At 33.1% G+C, this 18,968-nt stretch overlaps 3 protein-coding genes across 3 annotated transcripts; all 3 read left to right on the top strand.

Moving 5' to 3' along the window:
- Positions 1–5,596: 5,596 nt before the first annotated feature.
- LOC134237611 (E3 ubiquitin-protein ligase TRIM45-like) lies at positions 5,597–6,426 on the top strand. The gene is made up of 2 exons (XM_062719740.1): positions 5,597–6,050; positions 6,212–6,426. The coding sequence occupies exons 1-2, from the start codon at positions 5,597–5,599 to the stop codon at positions 6,424–6,426; spliced, it is 669 nt and encodes a 222-aa protein (XP_062575724.1).
- Positions 6,427–6,541: 115 nt separating this feature from the next.
- On the top strand, positions 6,542–7,311 carry LOC134237606 (E3 ubiquitin-protein ligase TRIM71-like). Its single transcript, XM_062719734.1, has one exon. The coding sequence runs from the start codon at positions 6,582–6,584 to the stop codon at positions 7,200–7,202; it is 621 nt and encodes a 206-aa protein (XP_062575718.1). The 5' UTR covers positions 6,542–6,581; the 3' UTR covers positions 7,203–7,311.
- A 5,120-nt stretch (positions 7,312–12,431) lies between these two features.
- LOC134237605 (uncharacterized) lies at positions 12,432–13,462 on the top strand. Its single transcript, XM_062719733.1, has one exon. It carries the CDS (start codon positions 12,584–12,586, stop codon positions 13,460–13,462), a length of 879 nt encoding a protein of 292 aa, XP_062575717.1. The 5' UTR covers positions 12,432–12,583.
- Positions 13,463–18,968: the final 5,506 nt, after the last annotated feature.

Below are 18,968 nucleotides of genomic sequence, written 5' to 3'. Positions count from 1 at the left end.
CAAAGTCCTTTTTGATAGAGGAAATCCCATTTTCTTCATCAATACTATACTTTAGATAACTCAAAATGTCTGTAGTTACTGAAAAATTTAACAGTATCGAAATTAGTAGAAAGCTTCGTTTGCATACGTTTTATCACTAATTTAAGTCTATTAGAATACTACACAACCCTCTCCAAAATTTTTCCTGATATATACCTGAAATATACTTGCATGAACAACAAGAACTACAAATGAGAAACAAGTTTTTTTTTAAATAAAAATAATCATTCTTTTTATTTTTAGACATTTTGATAATGAATAATGATGTTAAGTAAACTGCAACTAAGCAATTATAAAGTGAAACATCATGCATGTTATACATGTATTACCAAGATAACTCCAACATTTTAAGGATAATAACGTATATTCAAGATTTTGCAAATGACATATGACATTATGAGATATTTGCTGGAGAACCTAATTACTGTTTTATTTTTACAAAATGTATTTTGATGTCCATCAGCACAATAACTCTCAAACTTATGTAAAATAAACATACTTACATTTTTCTTTTAGCATTTTAAGAAGTAAAATTTCGATAGACGAATGTATTCATTAGTTTTGTTGCTATATTCTATCATCTTTACAATTTTGTCAAACAAGTGCCGCTTCCAAGTCTACAATTCCTTAATTTAAGGAAGCAAAAAAGTTTAATTTTATTTAAAACACTAAATAACGGTCATCAAAGTGTTTATATATTTCATACAAAACTGTATTCAGCATATATCCATTACATATTTCTATGTAACTGTTGTTTAATATATCCAATTCTTGCATCTGTAGCTTCTTGAATTCTGTGGAATGGAACCTGTTTAAGCGACACTTCAAAGGACAGTAAAGCCCCATGTAAGTCTCCAACAATAAGCTGACAGATTCCAAGTATCTGCCAAGATAGGTCTCTCTGATAGACTGGTATATATTTCCGATTGGGACAGAGTAATAGTTCCTGTAGCTCTATCAGTGACTGTAAACACTGAGATATATTACCTAATCTAAAGTGGGAAATCACAGATAACATTTCTGTCATAATAAATGGTGATAAATGAACGAGTGTGTTTCCAGTTTGCTCTATTACATTTAGTTCAAGGTCTAATTCTTCAATACATGGAAAAGTGATGAATAAAGGAACATGATTTGCCCAAGATAGATTCATTCTCCTAGACAGCGATATATTATTTACAGTTTCATTATAGCTCTGTTTCAAAACTTTTGTGTTATAAATATTAAAGGTCTGATATAGTCGAAGTTTAGCGAGACAAGTGATATGTAATGATTTGACATATCTCCCTGTTCTATAGTAATGCATTGCTAGATAAATTAAGGAAGACACAGGGCCTATTTTCGCAGCCAGCTTCAGCATGTTACAAATCATTCTATCTGTGATATAAACATTTTTGTTCGTGTAATATGAACTGCTGCGTGCCATTGTGAGAGCTATACAAACAAGAGACTCAGCAGTACAATACTGTAAAGTCAACAATTGATATGGAGATTTTGATAATCGAGATAATTTATCAATTGAAGTCAAATAGAGATAACAATCCAAAACCTGTTCAGAAAAAAACATTGTCTGAAATACTTCATAACTGCCACACAAATCTTTATCCGCAGTAGCCATAAATTCTCCCTCAGCTGAGGATATCATAAAGGTCGGGCTACTGAGGGCTGGTTCTAGGATTGATCTGAGAGACGGACTCAGCAATAGACAGGACACGCCCATTCTGTAATACTGATAAAGCTGTTGTAAAAGGGATTCACGTGCATCACCCACTACTTTGTTTATGAACATGTTATTCAGTGAAATAAAAAAGTTGGGAAACACTCCCTGATTAACACAGTGAATGAGATATTTAAAACAAATCCAGAAACAGTCAAGTAATCTGTTTGGGCACCATCTAACGTGTCCATATTGCATTATCCAAAACACTGTGGTCTTCATGTAGTATGAACACAGTAACGGTTCCCTATTATAATTGATAACTTCCTTCAAAAATATTTTCAGAAGTCCGTAACATAGAAATTGTGTATGATTCATGGTACTCACTAGTTGTTGTTCGGCATAAGAAAACGACAATCTCCATTCAAGTTCGTTAAAAGTCGAGTCAATTTTACTTCCAATAGGGATACAATGACAACCTTTTCTTAAAATGTTTTCCAGAACAGGTACTGGCGGCCATTTTAATATCTGACATCTGTCAACCCAGTGCCTTAGTATTTTAGGTAAACATAAAGTGGCAATACAAAAAGCGTGATCTACTTCTACTCCATATTTATCATACCCAAAAAAACCACTAGTGCAAGGACCATGTATGTTGTAGTTCATGAATTTGGAAGACTTGTGATTCATAACAAGCTGAAAATATGTGTTTCTCCACAGAAAACTTGATAGATAAGCTCCGTCCTTACGGTCTACAAGACATGATAACGTGAAAATGTTTCTTGGAGGGGATGTCAGAAGGCGCAGTCTGACAAATCCAGGAGGTGTGTCAGAATCTTCCATTAGTATAATATCATTTTTTGATGTATTATAATCTCGAGACTGAGAAGTGTCCGTTATTAGCTGGTTACAGCACCAGAACATAAAATCTTTGTCAGATGTTCTAGATCTAAATCCTTCTTTATAGCTACCACTATCCATCTGTACAATCCCCCTCCGCGTACAAAAAGGTCTCCTTATCAATTCCGTCATATCCATCACGTCCCTTCTTATGGTCACCTCTGTCGGTGTTCCTAGTTTACGACACAGACCAACATATAGGACCTCTGATAGACGCGGAATATGGTCCATCCTGCCTAAAATATTTAGTTAATTTGATACACATTTTTTGAAATGAGAAATAATGCATACTAGCAAGTATAGAACAGATGAATTGAAAAATCATGTTCAAAGCTTATCTGAAAAGTAAAATAAAATACTGTTACAAAGTTAATTACCTAAATTCCTCCAAGAGATGTATGTAATACGTTATTTGGAAAAACTCGAAATATCTTCTTTCGTTTTGCTTTGAATGTTTATAACACCTGTTATTCGAAACAAATATGAGGTGTTACTATTAAAAAAGAAGATAACGAACAGTTATCTTCCTCCTATGTCAAATTATTTGATAACAATTCAAAGCAGAACAAATATGGTTTTTATCAAATATCAAGGTGAGATCGTGTGAAGTATAAGAAAAAAACATTCCAAGACAACCTTTAATCCACGGTGGGCTATCTTCATTAGGTAGCCTATTCATTATGGGAATAATTGTTAAAACAGTGTACAAAAACGTGAGAGAGAATTCTACCGAACTTAAAAATTGTAATGGCGAACAAAGCCATTTAGACTTGCTCAGTTTCTATGTTTCTTATTATTTATCTCGTATATTTGAAATTCCTTGTTCATTTTTGCATTGCTGTCATCAGCTCTTTATACATAATGGTTGACATTATCCAAAAGTGTTATTAATTGATTGATTGTACATGTATGTTGTTTACGTCCCATTTGTAAAAAAAAAATCACTCATGTAGGGATGTTATCATATTCTAGTGAAGCAAACATGCTGTCAGTGATTTGAAAATTAGTAAATGTTGTGTAACATTTTATCTGCGTCCTAGTTAAACAATAGAATACATGTAACTCAGTGAAAAACATTATCTGTGTTTGTTTGCTCAAGATTGATTCATTCAAAACTGATAATTCAACCACATTCACTTTTAGACAGCCTCTGTTTTCTGAGAGCAACGAAGTTCAATATGGCTGCCAAAGTTTTTTTTATCATAAATAGTAAATGTCAATGCAATGCATTATGAAATATATGGATTGACGAATATAACATTCAAGTTCAAAAGTCCATTAATTAGCACAAAATAGGGGCAAAGTAAAACTATTCTCTAATATTGGAAGGTATCACAGGTAATTTTCTTCATTGCTTTATAGAAATACACCACGCACAGTCTACATTGTATATGCCATGAATTTGTTTTTAATTGTTGATTGAAAATTACTTGAATTCTTGGATACTTATATGTAAGACAAACAAAAAATTACCTTGTCCCCTCCTCTGAAGAAAATTTACGGTTATTCACCATCGCCATGAAATAGAATTTTCCAGGGTTTTTAAAGGTGTTCTTCCCCATCTTCTTTTTCTGGGTTACCAAATCCTGAATATGACACGTAATCCCTCCTCCCTAAAATAAACCTGGATCCCCTCTGAGTCTGACATTCGTTTAAGTCAATATATACCAAAAGTCCTTTAAAAATCCTGGATCTAACAAGTTACCCTTCACAGTTCCTCTTGAAAGAGGATGTGGCCCTACATTTGAACAATTTGGTTTCCCTTTATCCAAAAATCCTTTGAGGCAAAATGGAATTAGCCCATCGGTTCTGGAAAAGAATTCGAAAATGAGAAATGTATTTAGACGTACGAACAGACAGATGACGGACAAAATGTGATCAGAAAAGCTCACTTGAGTTTTTAGCTCAGGTGATCTTAAGTCTTTTTAAAGGCTGTTGTCAAGTTATTCCATCAAAAACAAAAAAAATTGTCCAAGAGGACTGAACTTGAGACCTTGGGCATAAAGGTCATGTATTTCATTAATTATTGAGGGCTCAGATTCCAAGACGAGAGGGACCATGATGTCAACAATTTTCAGTTTTCCTTCATCCAAGATGCTACCTATAAAAATTTGTTAACTTTTGCACAAACATTTCAGAAAAGCAGCTTTAAATGATCATAAAATGTATTTACGACTCATCATGTTCATGCAGGATTTCAGAAATTCATGGAAATGTTAGATAGAAATAAAGTATCTGTTAAGGGATTTAACCTTTTTAACTTATAGTTCTTGGAAAAACTTCAGACGACTGTACCTTATTTATCTTCCTTAGACACGATAGAAGTATCTCTAGGAGAAAATAAAATGTCCCTGGAAAGCATCACTAAATGGGAGGGTCCTAGTAATATAACTTGACATCAATTATTATAGACTTTTGGGTTACCATTAGATTTATCAAATGTCAACAATGTTTTGACTTGGAAAATCATTATGGTTAAAATCTTACTTCTATTTTAGTTAAGGAAATGGGAGATTTCGTAATTATACGAGTATGCTTTCGCTGTAGCTAACATGATTTTATTGATAATTAACCCCTCCCAACACACAACAGAAAGAAGGGTATAATTTAAAATTGTCTCAATTGAGAACATATAATACTTATTAATATTTCTTTACAAAGTTGAAAAGGTTGATTGATTTATTCATTGTTTAACAATAAATAGGGTATATTTGAGCCGTATTTCGGCGGCATACATACAACATTTAAAACAGACAAATAAAGACAAAAAATTGATAGAACATTATATAAAAGGAGCTGCGCTAGTAAAAGTGGTAGTGCATTGGATTTTATCTTTTTGATTTAGTTCTTAAATTGTCAAAAAAGCTCCCAAATCACTTTAATAATCTGTTTGTATCAAAAATATGCTTCAATTTTCGTGCCTAAGATTTAAATATTGACCCCCGTACCAGTGTCCAGGATGTAATACGATGTGACCTGTGTTAGACCGCTGTGGTACAGATGCGCTGTGATACATGTCTTGTCAACCTGTGTAAGGCCTGTGTGGGAGAACATTATACTACCAACCTCTCAAAACCTCATAAAATTGTTGACTTTAAGAACAGAAAATCTAATTATCCCTACCCTGGATGTGTAACACATGACAAAGAACGATGTAAAATGTATTGTAAACAATGTGACATTCCTCTTTGCAAGAAGTGCATTGCATCTGATTATCATCTAGGTCATATGGTATCAGACATTTTGCAAGTTCTTGATGAGAAAATGTTCAGCATCATCCTTGAACAAACTGAATTAAATGACGCAATTTATCCAACCTACCAGGACATTGCTTCTGATATACAAAATAGAATGAGTCAGTTAGAAAAGAAATACGGAGATCTCTCAACAGCCATAACAAAACATGGAGAGGACTGGCACAGAGAAACTGACAAACTTGTTAGGAAACTTACAGGTGAAGTTGATGTCAAGAAAAACAAACAGATACAAAATCTACAGACAAATCTTAATGAAATAAGACAAAAAAATTCTACAATCAGTAAGAAATAAATTTCCTTGTGGAAGCTGAAGATTCTAAAGATATTTCAAAACTTTTTAGTGTTAAATCCAATGTAGATGAATACAGACGAATTCCAACTTCAGTCATACCACCTTTACCTAAATTCAAGACAAAAAGAATTGACGAAAGAACACTTTGTACAATGTTTGGTGCTCCATCAACTTCGGAGGAAAATGGAAGCCATTTGAAGATAGAAAAGAGATCATCAGAACTGGATCCTCTCCTCCAGTCAAACATCTGCTTGATGAACCTGATATTATCACAACCATAGACACTTGGTATGAAGATACCCTTTATAATGTGGCCTGTCAAAGTGATGAAGAAATCTGGACAAAAGGACTTAGCAACACCGTGAAACTCTTGAACATCAATGAGGGATCACTTTTCAGGTCTATTAATACCACGTCAGGGAACATACCACCTCAAATGGCAGTGACAAAAAGTGGAGATCTAGTTTATACTGATGATATTGATAGAACTGTGAACATTGTGAAGAATGGGAAGATAGAAAAGTTGATCAGATTACAGAACTGTGTACGTCGCAATGTCTGTTGCACCTCATCTGGTGACCTCCTAGTTATCCTTTCTAATGAAAGAAACAGAATCGAAGTTGTCCGTTACATTGGTTTCATTGAAAAACAAAGGATTCATATCGATGATAAAGGCATACCTCTCTTTACTCCCTCTTACTACAAATACATAGCTGAGAACAAGAACCTAGATATCTGTGTGTCTGACTGTGAGGGAAAATCTGTAGTGGTAGTCAGCCCGGCTGGGAAACTGAGATTCAGGTACACAGGACATACTCCTGCTCCAAAGTATAAACCATTCAATCCACGAGGAATCACCACAGACAATCAGAATCACATCCTTACAGCTGATGATAACAATCACTGCGTCCACATCATAGACCAGGATGGACAGTTCCTCCGTTACATACACTGTGGACTGAGTAATCCCTGGGGACTGTGTTCAGATACAAATGACAATCTGTTTGTTGCTCAATGTTTGAATAAACAAGTAAAGAAAATCAAATATCTGCGGTGATATCTATCACTGTTTTAGATTGCAGTAGATTACAGTAAATAATAATCAAGTTTACTAGTAGACATAACTTTGATTTCATGTAAACTGTTTTTCACCCCAACCCCCACACCCACCCCAGCAAAAAAATAAAAGCAAAAGATGTATATTTATCACAAGTCTGTATGATCATTATACGGTGTATATATGTGTAAGGGTTTATATGATTATTTATAATAAGTTTATATGTATGAGTGAGTTCCTATGATTGAATTATTTATTTGAAATGATCGATAAATAAAATCAACTATTATATATAATAGCGAATACCTCAATAACGTGTTAAAACTCAGATTAGATAATATATATATATTTTTTTTCATATGGTGTCACTATACAATTTTATTATATTATTGATTCAAATTTAGTTACATTATTTTTTCAAATATATATATTTTGCTATCCCCTGGATAACCATGGGTTATTATAGTGGACATCTGCAGATCTTATTGCCACTCGTTATCTTGTTGTGTTTCAATGAATAAAGTAAAAAAAAGAGAAACATTGTAGAAAATGAGGAGACAGAGGTGATTTTAGTTGTTCATCCTTCAACTTATTTCCTTTAATCAATAAAACAGAGCTTATGTTTTGAATGACTGTTGATATCATGCCTCTACAGTAATTTCAAGGATACGCATTTTTATGCCTAACAAGCCACAAATAGTTTTATTGCATTTTATTTTTAAGAAAACATTGAACTTCATAGCTGCTCATTTTGTATTATGAACACTTTGGGATATGTTAAAAACAGATCAAATTTTGCTTGTACAATAATCTTAATTTGATAAAAAAATTCTTATTTGAGATTTTTTTGATTATGACAACCAATTCAGTTTTGATCAGGATCAGATGTGGCTCTATAGCAGTACTATATCATTATTGACTGAATTGCTGTAAAAGTTTCTGGATGTTCCTTTGAGCTAGACTCTTTAGTATCAAACTTAAAAGCACTATCTGAGCCTCTGACTATCTGGGGGGTTTCGTTAAAGCTGGTTATAAACTCACTAGTAACTAAAGTACTGGCAATATCAGGAAGGTTTCTTTGAGAAGTAAGTCAACTTTCATTAGTATCTGACTGCTAAAATCTTTTTTGTATGTACTTTAATAGACTGAATTGTTGCAAGTTCCTTAAGGTATCTTCGATGTTGGTTTTTCATATTCAAATTGAAAAGCAGGTCGTTCTGATAATATTTACGTCTGGAGGTTCCTTGAGACTGCTACTATACGCTCACTAGTAACTGAAGAACTAACAAGTTTAATATCAGGTTGATTGCACATTTCTTTGAGCCTTGAGGCAGGCAATAGAAGTATCTTATTTCTATCAACGGGTAGGCGAAAGCCCTTCTGTTCCTGTGAGCACTATATAACAGAATTACTGTCAAAGAATCTAAACGCCTGGAAATTGCCTATCTTGTTTCCAAGCTGGTCGTAATGGAGAGACCGGTACACTTTACACAGAAAGAACTGGGATCCTCCGGAGCATCCGAATCACTCTGAAATACCTTATAAGTGTAATTTTTAGCGAGAGGCAAATTTAGCGATTTGTCTTTAAAAACTGATATTTTATTTTTAGTGAGTTGTAATTTTAGCGATTCAAAATGCTCACTAAAGAGCCTTTTACAAATAAAACACAATAAATTTTTTAATTATATTCAATTTTAGCGATCTCAGCACCCTCGCTAATAATGCCAAAATAAAATCCTCGCTAACAATTCGACTTATACGATAATATAATATTTTTTAGACCGTCTCGTATTCACAGTCTGTTCTCCCAAATCAAAGGAAGAGACAGAGAGAGAGAGGGGGAGGAAAGAAAACCATTATCAGTTTACTAACCTTAGTTACCTTACTTACAAACTTAAAATGTTTCTCATACTTTTATTATATAGCATTTAATTTGCTATTTCATTATTGTATGATAATTCCATCCGATTATTTATATTCAATTTAACAAAAAAAAAATATTTACTGGCTGTAGTCATTTGCACCACTGTCACGGAAATCATTGTAAAAGCAACCCTCAATGTAGAAAAACCCAGATTTGTAGAGATCCTGAAATAAACATAAGTTAGTGAAGTTCAAAATAGAAGAATTGAAATGAAAATTAATAGAAAAATGATGAAATATTGTTGATTCTTTATGTATTGTGACACATCTAGATGAATTTCTGAACTCGGTGATATGAATTCAAAAGAACTATATGCGGTATTAACCAAAATTTGCCCCCCAAAATCATACTTTGATGGAGTAATATTTAATTAAGTCCTTAAACAGGGGAGTATATGCTGACTTCAAAGCACTGAATAATTTCATACGTAATGACGTCATATGTACGTAATGACGTCACAAATATGACGTAATTTCAGTTTTTTATGAATTTTGTAGAAAAATGTACATATTTCGTCGATATTTTAAATAAAAGTCACCGAGCGCATGTGTGTTCAGGATAAATATTTTGATATAATGTGTAGAATGATAATATCAATGAAATATGTCAATATTGTTCCTGAACACACATGCGCTCTATAAATTGTAAAGCTTAAATTGTTGAAATTTTGTCCATTTTGTCCTCTTTCTGAAAAAGGATATAAAATCGGACTAGTTTGTGACGTCATAAAAACAGAAATTGTGAATACACTGCTCTGGAACTATAATATTTTCTGTTAACTTATATTTCTCGTACAATTTATTGAATTCAGCACATTTCAGGAAGTTTTTAAAATTTGACTTTTGTGGGGGCAAACATATGCAATATACCGCATATAGTTCTTTAGGATGATTCTGTGTTTGCATTGATTCTATGCTGGTTTAAGTTCCATTTTGAATTTTTTTTCAACTCATATAGAAACATATAGATCAGAACTGAAAATTTACAGAGGGGTGAGGCTTGAATTTTAACACTACTTGAGAATACCTTCATATTAATAAAGCATATGACTTTGCTGTTCTTGCATGATAAAAAGATTGTTTTTAATACATTATCTTCCTATATATTACTTCGTAATAATTTGAATTTGATTTCCCATTGTTTCCCTCCCTACCCGTGCAAAGGACCATGATTTGAACGAATTTAAATCTTCAATACATGAAGATGTTTACATGTGAATATGACTAAACATAGATTTTCTGTTCTTGGGATTTTTTCCTTTATTCTTCTGGCATGTTTGGTTGAATTTGGTCCAGTTGTTCTCGAGAAGATGAAAATGTGAAAAGTAAACGGGCAGAAAAGCTCACTTGAGCCTTCAGCTCAGGTGAGCTTAAATGTATGTATTACTCATTATGCTCATGCAGGATGTCAGGTGACCTAGAAATCATTCAACACCGCCCTGGACCCACTTCCACCCTATTTGTTCCGCATTAAGCATGGAAAGACTGAACCCTTTATTCCAGTTTATTTATTTACAAATCTGATCCCACAAGTTGAACTCAATACATTTATTACGTTGTTATGTGCTCTAATGATAAATCCTACTGATAATGGTAAATCACGTGATTTATTATTTGTACATTTTAATGCCCATATATAAAGTGTTAGAATGTTTAAGGACACAGAAGTTTGTGTTTAATTCCCAGTATGCATCAACCAGGAAGTAAAATACCTGACAGGTAATGATACAGGTGTCTTGTGATCAAAGTACATAGAGATAGTCTATATATAGATTTATCGTCGACAGAACACCGCCATTACTGTCTGAAGTCAGGTAATACTTTTCACTTCTTGTTTACTCTCAATACATATCCAACTTCAAAATGCTTGTATAAACCATATGCATTAGAAAAATATCTTGACTATAAGAAGTTGAAGGCGGGGGGTTGGGGGGTTCAAGTAATATAACATGACTCCAATTATAAAATTATTAGTGGATTTGAGTTACCATAGGTTTATCAAATGCCAACAATGTTTTAAATTGGAAAAATATTTTTAATGATAAAAAGTTAAACCATAGATCTTTTCCAGTCAACGTAAACATGGTGAGCAAATGAAAGGGGGACTATATAATTTATACCAGGACTCCAGCTGACTTAAAATTTTAATTTTACCCCCCACCCCAACCCAAACACATATTAGTAATACTAGTAGTATGCTTAATTTTAAAGACTTTTTGATTAATTGTCTTTCATAATTTGTAAACAAAACTCTTCAAGATAATTTAATTATCTTTTTGTCACTCAGTGGTGCACTGGTTAGAGCATCTGCTCTAGAGTCGCCAAGTAAAAAGCCGAACCTTGCGTCCGTCCTTGGTTTGAATCCAATCATTGGACGTGGAGATCAGTCCTTCAGATGACACTGAGGTCCAGTGTCGCGAAAGGTTCTGGCACGAAAAAGATCCCTTACTGCTCAAAGGCCATAAGTGCAGAGTACAGGACAAAACTTGCAGCTCTCCACTGGCAAGTGATGGCCTCTCCATAAGAGTGAAAATTCTCTAGACAGACGTCAAACAATATACAATAAACAAATAAAATTATCTATTTGTATCATGAATTCACAATTATAATTCAATTTCAGGGCCTCAGATTTGAACATGGACCCCCGTACCAGTGCCCAGGATGTAATGAGATGTGACCTGTGTGAGACCGCTGTGGTACAGATGCACTGCGATACATGTCTTGTCAACCTATGCAAGGCCTGTGTAGGAGAACACTTCTCTGTAGATTTTTCGAAACCTCATAAAGTTGTTGACTTCAAGGACAGAAAATCTACCCCCCTTTACCCTGGATGTAAAGCTCATGATAAAGAACGATGTAAAATGTACTGCAATCATTGTGATATTCCTGTCTGCACTAAATGTCTTGCTTCTGTTCAACATCTAGGTCATAAATTATCAGAAATGAAACAAATTCTGGATGAAAAAAGGGACAAAATCATCCAAGAACAAACTGAATTAAGAGAAACACTTTATCCAACCTATCAGAACATTGCATCTGATGTACAAAACAGAATGACTCAGTTAGAAAAGGAATATGGAGATCTCTCAAAAGCCATAACAAAACATGGAGAGGACTGGCACAGAGAAATTGACAAACTTGTCAAGAAACTTAAAGATGAAGTTGACGAGATGAAAAACACACAGTTAAAAACTCTACAAAAACATCTGGATGAAATTAACAAAAACATTTTTGACATGAGAAAAGAAATTAATTCACTTGAGGACGCAGTAAATTCTGAAGATATTTTCAAATTTTGTAGTATTGAATTTGATTTTAAAAAATTCAGAAAGCTTCCACAATATGTTACACCTTCTTTGCCCAACTTCACATCAGGAAGAATCCAAGGAGAAGAACTCTGTAAACTCTTTGGAGCCTTATCATCAAGTTTTCTAACATCTGTTGAAAATGGCCACAGCATGAAGACTTCACAGAGATCACAAGAAGCTGGATCCTCTCCTCCGGTCAAAAAGCTGCTTGATAAACCAAATACTATCACCAGCATAAATATTTGGTATGGACTTCGAGGTTTCTTTGGTTCGGTTTCCAATGTGACCTGTCTAAATGATGAAGAAATCTGGACAAGTGGAGATGAAAACACCATGAAACTCTGCAGCATTAGTCAGGGATCTCTACTCAAGGCAATCAAAACTAAGTCAAGGAATGAACCAGCAGATATAGCAGTGACAAAAAGTGGAGATCTAGTTTATACTGATACTGATGATAGAACTGTGAACATTGTGAAGAATGAGAAGATAGAGGCGGTGATTAGACTACAGAACTGGAGACCTAAAGGTGTTTGTAGTACCTCCTCTGGTGATCTTTTGGTCATCCTTATGAGTAATAATAAAAAACAATCAAAAGTTGTCCATTACCATGGTTTCATAGAGAAACAAACCATTCAGTTTGATGATAAAGGAAAAACTCTCTTCTCTGATTCTACCAATTTCATAACTGAGAACAGAAACCTGGATATCTGTGTGTCTGACAGTGGAGTTACAGCAGTAGTAGTGGTTAATCAGGCTGGGAAACTGAGATTCAGGTACACTGGACATACTCCAGCTCCAAAGAAAAAATCATTCAGTCCACGAGGAATCACCACAGACAGTCAGAGTCACATCCTTACAGCTGATGACAACAATGAATGTATCCACATTATAGACCAGGATGGACAGTTTCTCCGTTACATAGACTGTGAACTCGATGCACCCTGGGGACTGTGTTCAGATACAAATGACAACCTGTTCGTTGTTCAAAAATATATCTCACAAGTGAAGAAAATCAAATATCTGCAATAAAACCCATTACAAAGTAAAAGGAAATTACTTCACTATTGAACAAAATTTGGTCGTTGAAATTTATTAAAGATTTTCTTTATCTTCCCGTATACAGCACTTCGGTCTTGTAGACGGAAAAGAAGTTGAAAAAATCATTACCTAGATCCATGTCTAGAATGATTTTAAAAATTCTTTCATTTTACTGAAGAAAAAGACATGTAAAGTATTAGTGTGATTTAATATTTAAACAATAAAATGCTTTCTTTGGTTGATACATGTAGCATGGAAATTAATGCCGCAGCTGTTGAAGGAAAAATGTATAACCCGTGTAACCGGGTTATATAAAAAAATTCTGCAATAGCTGCAACGTTAATTTCCGTACTTACAATCAATGAATTTTATTGTTTATATTTGAATATTATCTATAAATAATCAATTAATGTAGGATTAAAAAGATAGATTAGTGCTTTATTGATATGCACGTTAAAGTACATTCTATTGATGGAAAAGATGTGCCTAGTCTTGTTAATGAACTGATATTCGGCAATGATTTTCTTAAGAAATGAAGGAGAAAATATCCAGTATATGTAAATAAATCATGGTTAAATTATTTAAGGAATGAAGCTTATATTATACGATAAAACATAACTTGGGGCAGTTTACGCTTTATAAAAAAGCATAAACTGTCCCAAGTTTTGTTATATCGTATAATATTAGATGAAATAAGCTTCATTTCTTATAATTAAATTTCAATGCAGACAATGAGATAATTTTCTCCCCGGAATGAGGCTTCACAATGATTTTATTTTAAAAGAAAGGTCAAGCGGAGTAATGCGTTTTTTGACGTAACTCATTGTGACGTAGGCAAGTTATGTTATCCAAAATGGATAAAATCTTTTATCCAATCAAATGGCGTGTTACAAGTAAAATTAAATTATTTGAAATAATTGACTGAAAATTAAACCTACTACCACAGATAATAAATGTAGCTATCTCAATTGCCTGTTGTATGGGAACTTCTTTGTATTGGAAACAATGAAACATATCCATGGAGATGGACGAAAGGTATTCAAGATCAAAAGTCCATTAACCAATACAATATAGGAGCAGAGCAAAAATGGACCTCCAAATCATCGTAGGTGGGATCAGGTGCAATGTAGGAGTGAGCATCCACTACCGACCGAACACGCCCGCCTTCTGCTCTTTGTCATGATGGGGAAATAACGGAAAATTCCGTTATCAATATTCAGTGTATAAATAATGGACTAACAATAAGTATGAAAAACGTCAATCAGCATTTGACACAATGATAAATTGTTTTTGCTGACAAGTTCATTGTATCGACCATTGATCTTACGAAATGGTGGCTTTTAAACGAGACTGCTGAAAGTTTTGTTTCATCAACTTGTTTTTTAATAACTTACCTAGTTGTAGAAATTGTTCATACGCAAAGCATGCTCTTGTGTATTGAATGAACTGAGATATATAAAATCCGTATGGAGGTGATGAATAAATATTGCTGCATACGTAAGGGAAGTCGACGATAAAAAAGTTAAAGTCTTCACGTTTATTATAAGGCTTGGTTGTTAGATTACCATTGACGTCTTTTTCAAGTAAAATATCAAAAATGAAATAGATGTGTCATAAACGTCACAATTAAAATGACGTCAAATTGCGCTAAAATGTTTCGGAAATCTTGCATATTTGGTAGCCCTACAGACTGTGCATATTGAAAGCTCGCCCATTTTGGCATTTCTATGATTTACATGTTTTGAAGAATAAATGTTTTGATTAATAAACATTTCTGAAACAATTTATTTTGAGGTATCAATTTCTAGGTACAGGTTCACTAATTTTATCTTGTTTTATTTCAATTTGTGAGTTGAAACAACATGCAACCAAAAGTAAACGGTTTTAGCATTTCTCCTTGAACATGTTGAAGTGTTAACTCAGTACTTAACTTTTATAATTGAGGACTAAAATATGCATGGATAAGCTTGAACTTAAGAAAATTAATTTTATGAATCTTTTGAATGCACCCCCCCTTTTTATTACTATTTTTCTATGTGTTGCATTTATGAGTAAAATTGTTTATTATGTTGTTTTCTAACCCAGCCCCCCTTTTTTTTCATAGTACCGTAAAACAACGTCGTGTGTTAATAAAAAATATAGAATGGAGGAAAAACTACACTGTATTTAACAAAGTAAGATTAGTTTAATTTTAAGAAACTAACATATTTTTACAATCATTTGCTGATGCTATGTAAACCCACTGCATGCGACTTAAAAAATATCTAGTTGGATAAAATAATTGTGTTTTGATATACCCCCTTTTCACTGCATTAAAGACTTCTTCCAATTTTATTTTCATTTTTTAAAAGAGGAATGGCAATTGAAAGATAAATGTGAAAAACAACATATTTAATCATCTATTTTTTTTCAATTTGTCAATTCCTTTGTTTATTGAGTTTTTGTATGTAAATGTGTATAAAAGCACGAAAAAAAAAACTTCATATTTTGAAAGTGCCCTCATTTCACTACAATAAAGACAAGGTAACAAAATTTTATTCTATTTTTTCTTAGCATGATGCATACAAAAATATTAACAAAAATGAAAAAAAAAAAATCCGTTTTCGTAATTTCCAACTAGATTGGGCCTCGATAAAGTGAAAATATAATTGCTCATTATATTTTTTACTGAATGAAACTAAGGTGCAACCAAATAAAATATCAATACTCATACATTTTAACATTTGTTTATTTCATTGAAAAAATATTTGCAACTATGAGTAATGATACTACGGAAGCCCGTTGAGGCCAGTTCAGAGAAAGAAATATTTTTTATTGCGTTTGATCACAGTAATAATTGCGTTTAAACGCAAAACATTGCGTTTAATCGCAATAATTATTGCGTTTAAGCTCAAAACATTGCGATGAACCGCAATAATCATTGCGTTTAAACGCAAAAAACTCTGCGTTTAATCGCAAACGATTGCGTTTAAATGCAATCTTTCGCGTTTAATGCAATAATTTTGCGATTAAACGCAATAATTTTTGCGTTTAAACGCAATAATATTTTTGTGTTTAATCGCAATAACTATTGCGTTTAAATACAATAATATTGCGATTAAACGCAATACCTTTGCGATTAAAGGCAATGATTATTGCGTTTAATTGCAATTATATTTTGCGTTTAATATTTTTTTTTGCAATTAAACTCAGTAATTGGTTGCATTTAAATGCAATACTCTTTGTATTTTATAGCAATAGTCCTTCCTTTTCAGGATTCATTTTGCATTTAAGCAAAATTATTAAGTGCTGTTGTTTGAAATCAAACATCGATTAGCCAAAAATTATTATGAACGATATGGTCCGATTCTTAAAAGAAGAATCGTTTGGTTATGTGTCTTTTTGCAAAGTGTTGAAGTTTTTTTTAGATCTGAAGTTTAACAATGGCATCCTAACCAGAGTTTCTTAAACCTATAAGAATCCAACACGTTAAACGCAACCATTAATCAAATCCTTAGGTACATGTATCACAGCAAATTAAGAATGTGTCAGTGGTATTAATAGCGGCAGCCACATCAATTTGGTAGTACACATCGGTCAATCTTGATCTGTTTTCTTTTTCATCTTTCCTGTCTCAATGATTCTTGATTTAAAGATTTTTCCTATATATTCCAATGTAAAAGTTTGATTAGCCATTTTGGCCCCACCCTATCCCCGGGGGTCATGATTTGAACAAACTTGAATCTACACTACCTGAGGATGATTCCACATGAGTTTCATCTCTCCTGGCCCAGTGGTTTTTGAGAAGAAGATTTTTCAAGATTTTTCTTATACATTCCTATGTAAAACTTTGATCGGCCATTTTGGCCCCACACTACCCCCGGGGGTCATGATTTGAACAAACTTAAATCTACACTACCTGAAGATGATTCCACATGAGTTTCATCTTTCCTGGCCCAGTGGTTCTTGAGAAGAATATTTTTTTCAAAAATGCCATTAATTTTTCTCTAATTCATAATTATCTCCCCTTGGAAAAGGACGTGGCTCTTTATTTGAACAAACTTGAATCCCCTTTACCCAAGGATACTTTGTAGCAAGTTTGGTTGAAATTGGCCCAGTGGTTCTTGAGAAGAAGATGAAATGTGAAAAGTTTACAACGACAACGACAACGCCGACAACGACGACAACGACAGACAACGGACAAATTGTGATCAGAAAACCCTACTTGAGCCTTTGGCTCAGGTGAGCTAAAAACACAGAGAGAAAAAAAGAGAGAGAGAGAGAAATCATTTGCTAACTTTATATTCACATTTATGTTTTCTCATACTTTTAAAATATAACATTTTACATTGTACTTGCAAATTCAAAATTTTATGTTTTTTTAACTATATTTTATACTTATAAATTTTACTGACTGATTTAACAAACTTCGCTCCCTCCTCTCACTCCCTTAATCATGTACAAAATCAAAAAACAGAAAGAGAGATCATTTGCTGAATTTTACATTTAAACTAAATAAAATGTTTTCTTGTACTTTAAATATATAACATTTAATTTGCCATTCCAAAATTTTACAATTCTACTAGATTATGTATATGTTAAATTTAACAAAAAAAAATATTTACTGGCTGTAATCAATTGCACCACTGTCACGAAAATCATTGTAAAAACAACCCTCAATATAGAAAAACCCAGATTTGTTGTATAGATCCTGAAATAGAAATAAGTTGGTAAAGTTCAAAATAGAATTAAAATGATCACTGATAGAGAAATGGTGAAATATTGTTGATTCTTTATGTATTTGACAAAAATAGGTGAATGTTTGGGTTAAAGCAGTCGTGTATGCATTGATTGTATGTTGTCTTTTATCCCATTTGAAAATTTTGTGGAGTGGAGGGACTTGAAAACCTTGACTTGGTAAGATGACTGTGACATGAGACCTTGTTTGTTTCATACATGTCCAAGAACAAATATGATGTCGATATCGACGATATCGACAATATTATGTCGATATCGTATCGATATCGATCGTAATCAGCACTATTAATTTGAAATACCTGGTGCTGTATTTGAGACTCTATAATAAGTCGATGTCGTCGATATCGACAATATCATGACGATATCGTATCGATATCGATCCTATTTGCACAATCTATTTTGACATTGAGGTATAACATAATTTTGGAAAGTCACAAGTGAAGTCCAAATTGATTCCTTATTGGATATAAAAATAAATTAATATGATAAAGAAAATTTTAGGGTTGTTATTGTTTTAGATTAGATTAAAAGTAAGATATTGGATTAGTGTGAAAATTCTTGAAAATATTGTAACAATCATGATTCGATATCGACACGATATCGTCGATATCGACGATATCGACAGTAAGTAAACTGTTTAAACACAGAAGTGATGTAAAAATAAAGTTTTTATATTAGGATAAAGATTGGTAAAGTAATATGCTCTTAACAATCATGAATCGATATCGATACGATATCGTCGATATCGACGATATCGATG

The sequence above is a fragment of the Saccostrea cucullata genome, unplaced genomic scaffold (assembly GCF_032062105.1).
Source record: "Saccostrea cucullata isolate Sc308-1 unplaced genomic scaffold, CSIRO_AGI_Scuc_v1 ctg396, whole genome shotgun sequence".
Lineage (NCBI taxonomy): Eukaryota > Metazoa > Mollusca > Bivalvia > Ostreida > Ostreidae > Saccostrea > Saccostrea cuccullata.
The sequence above is the reverse complement of the archived record's forward strand: the minus strand, read 5'-3'. Positions and strand labels throughout refer to the sequence as shown.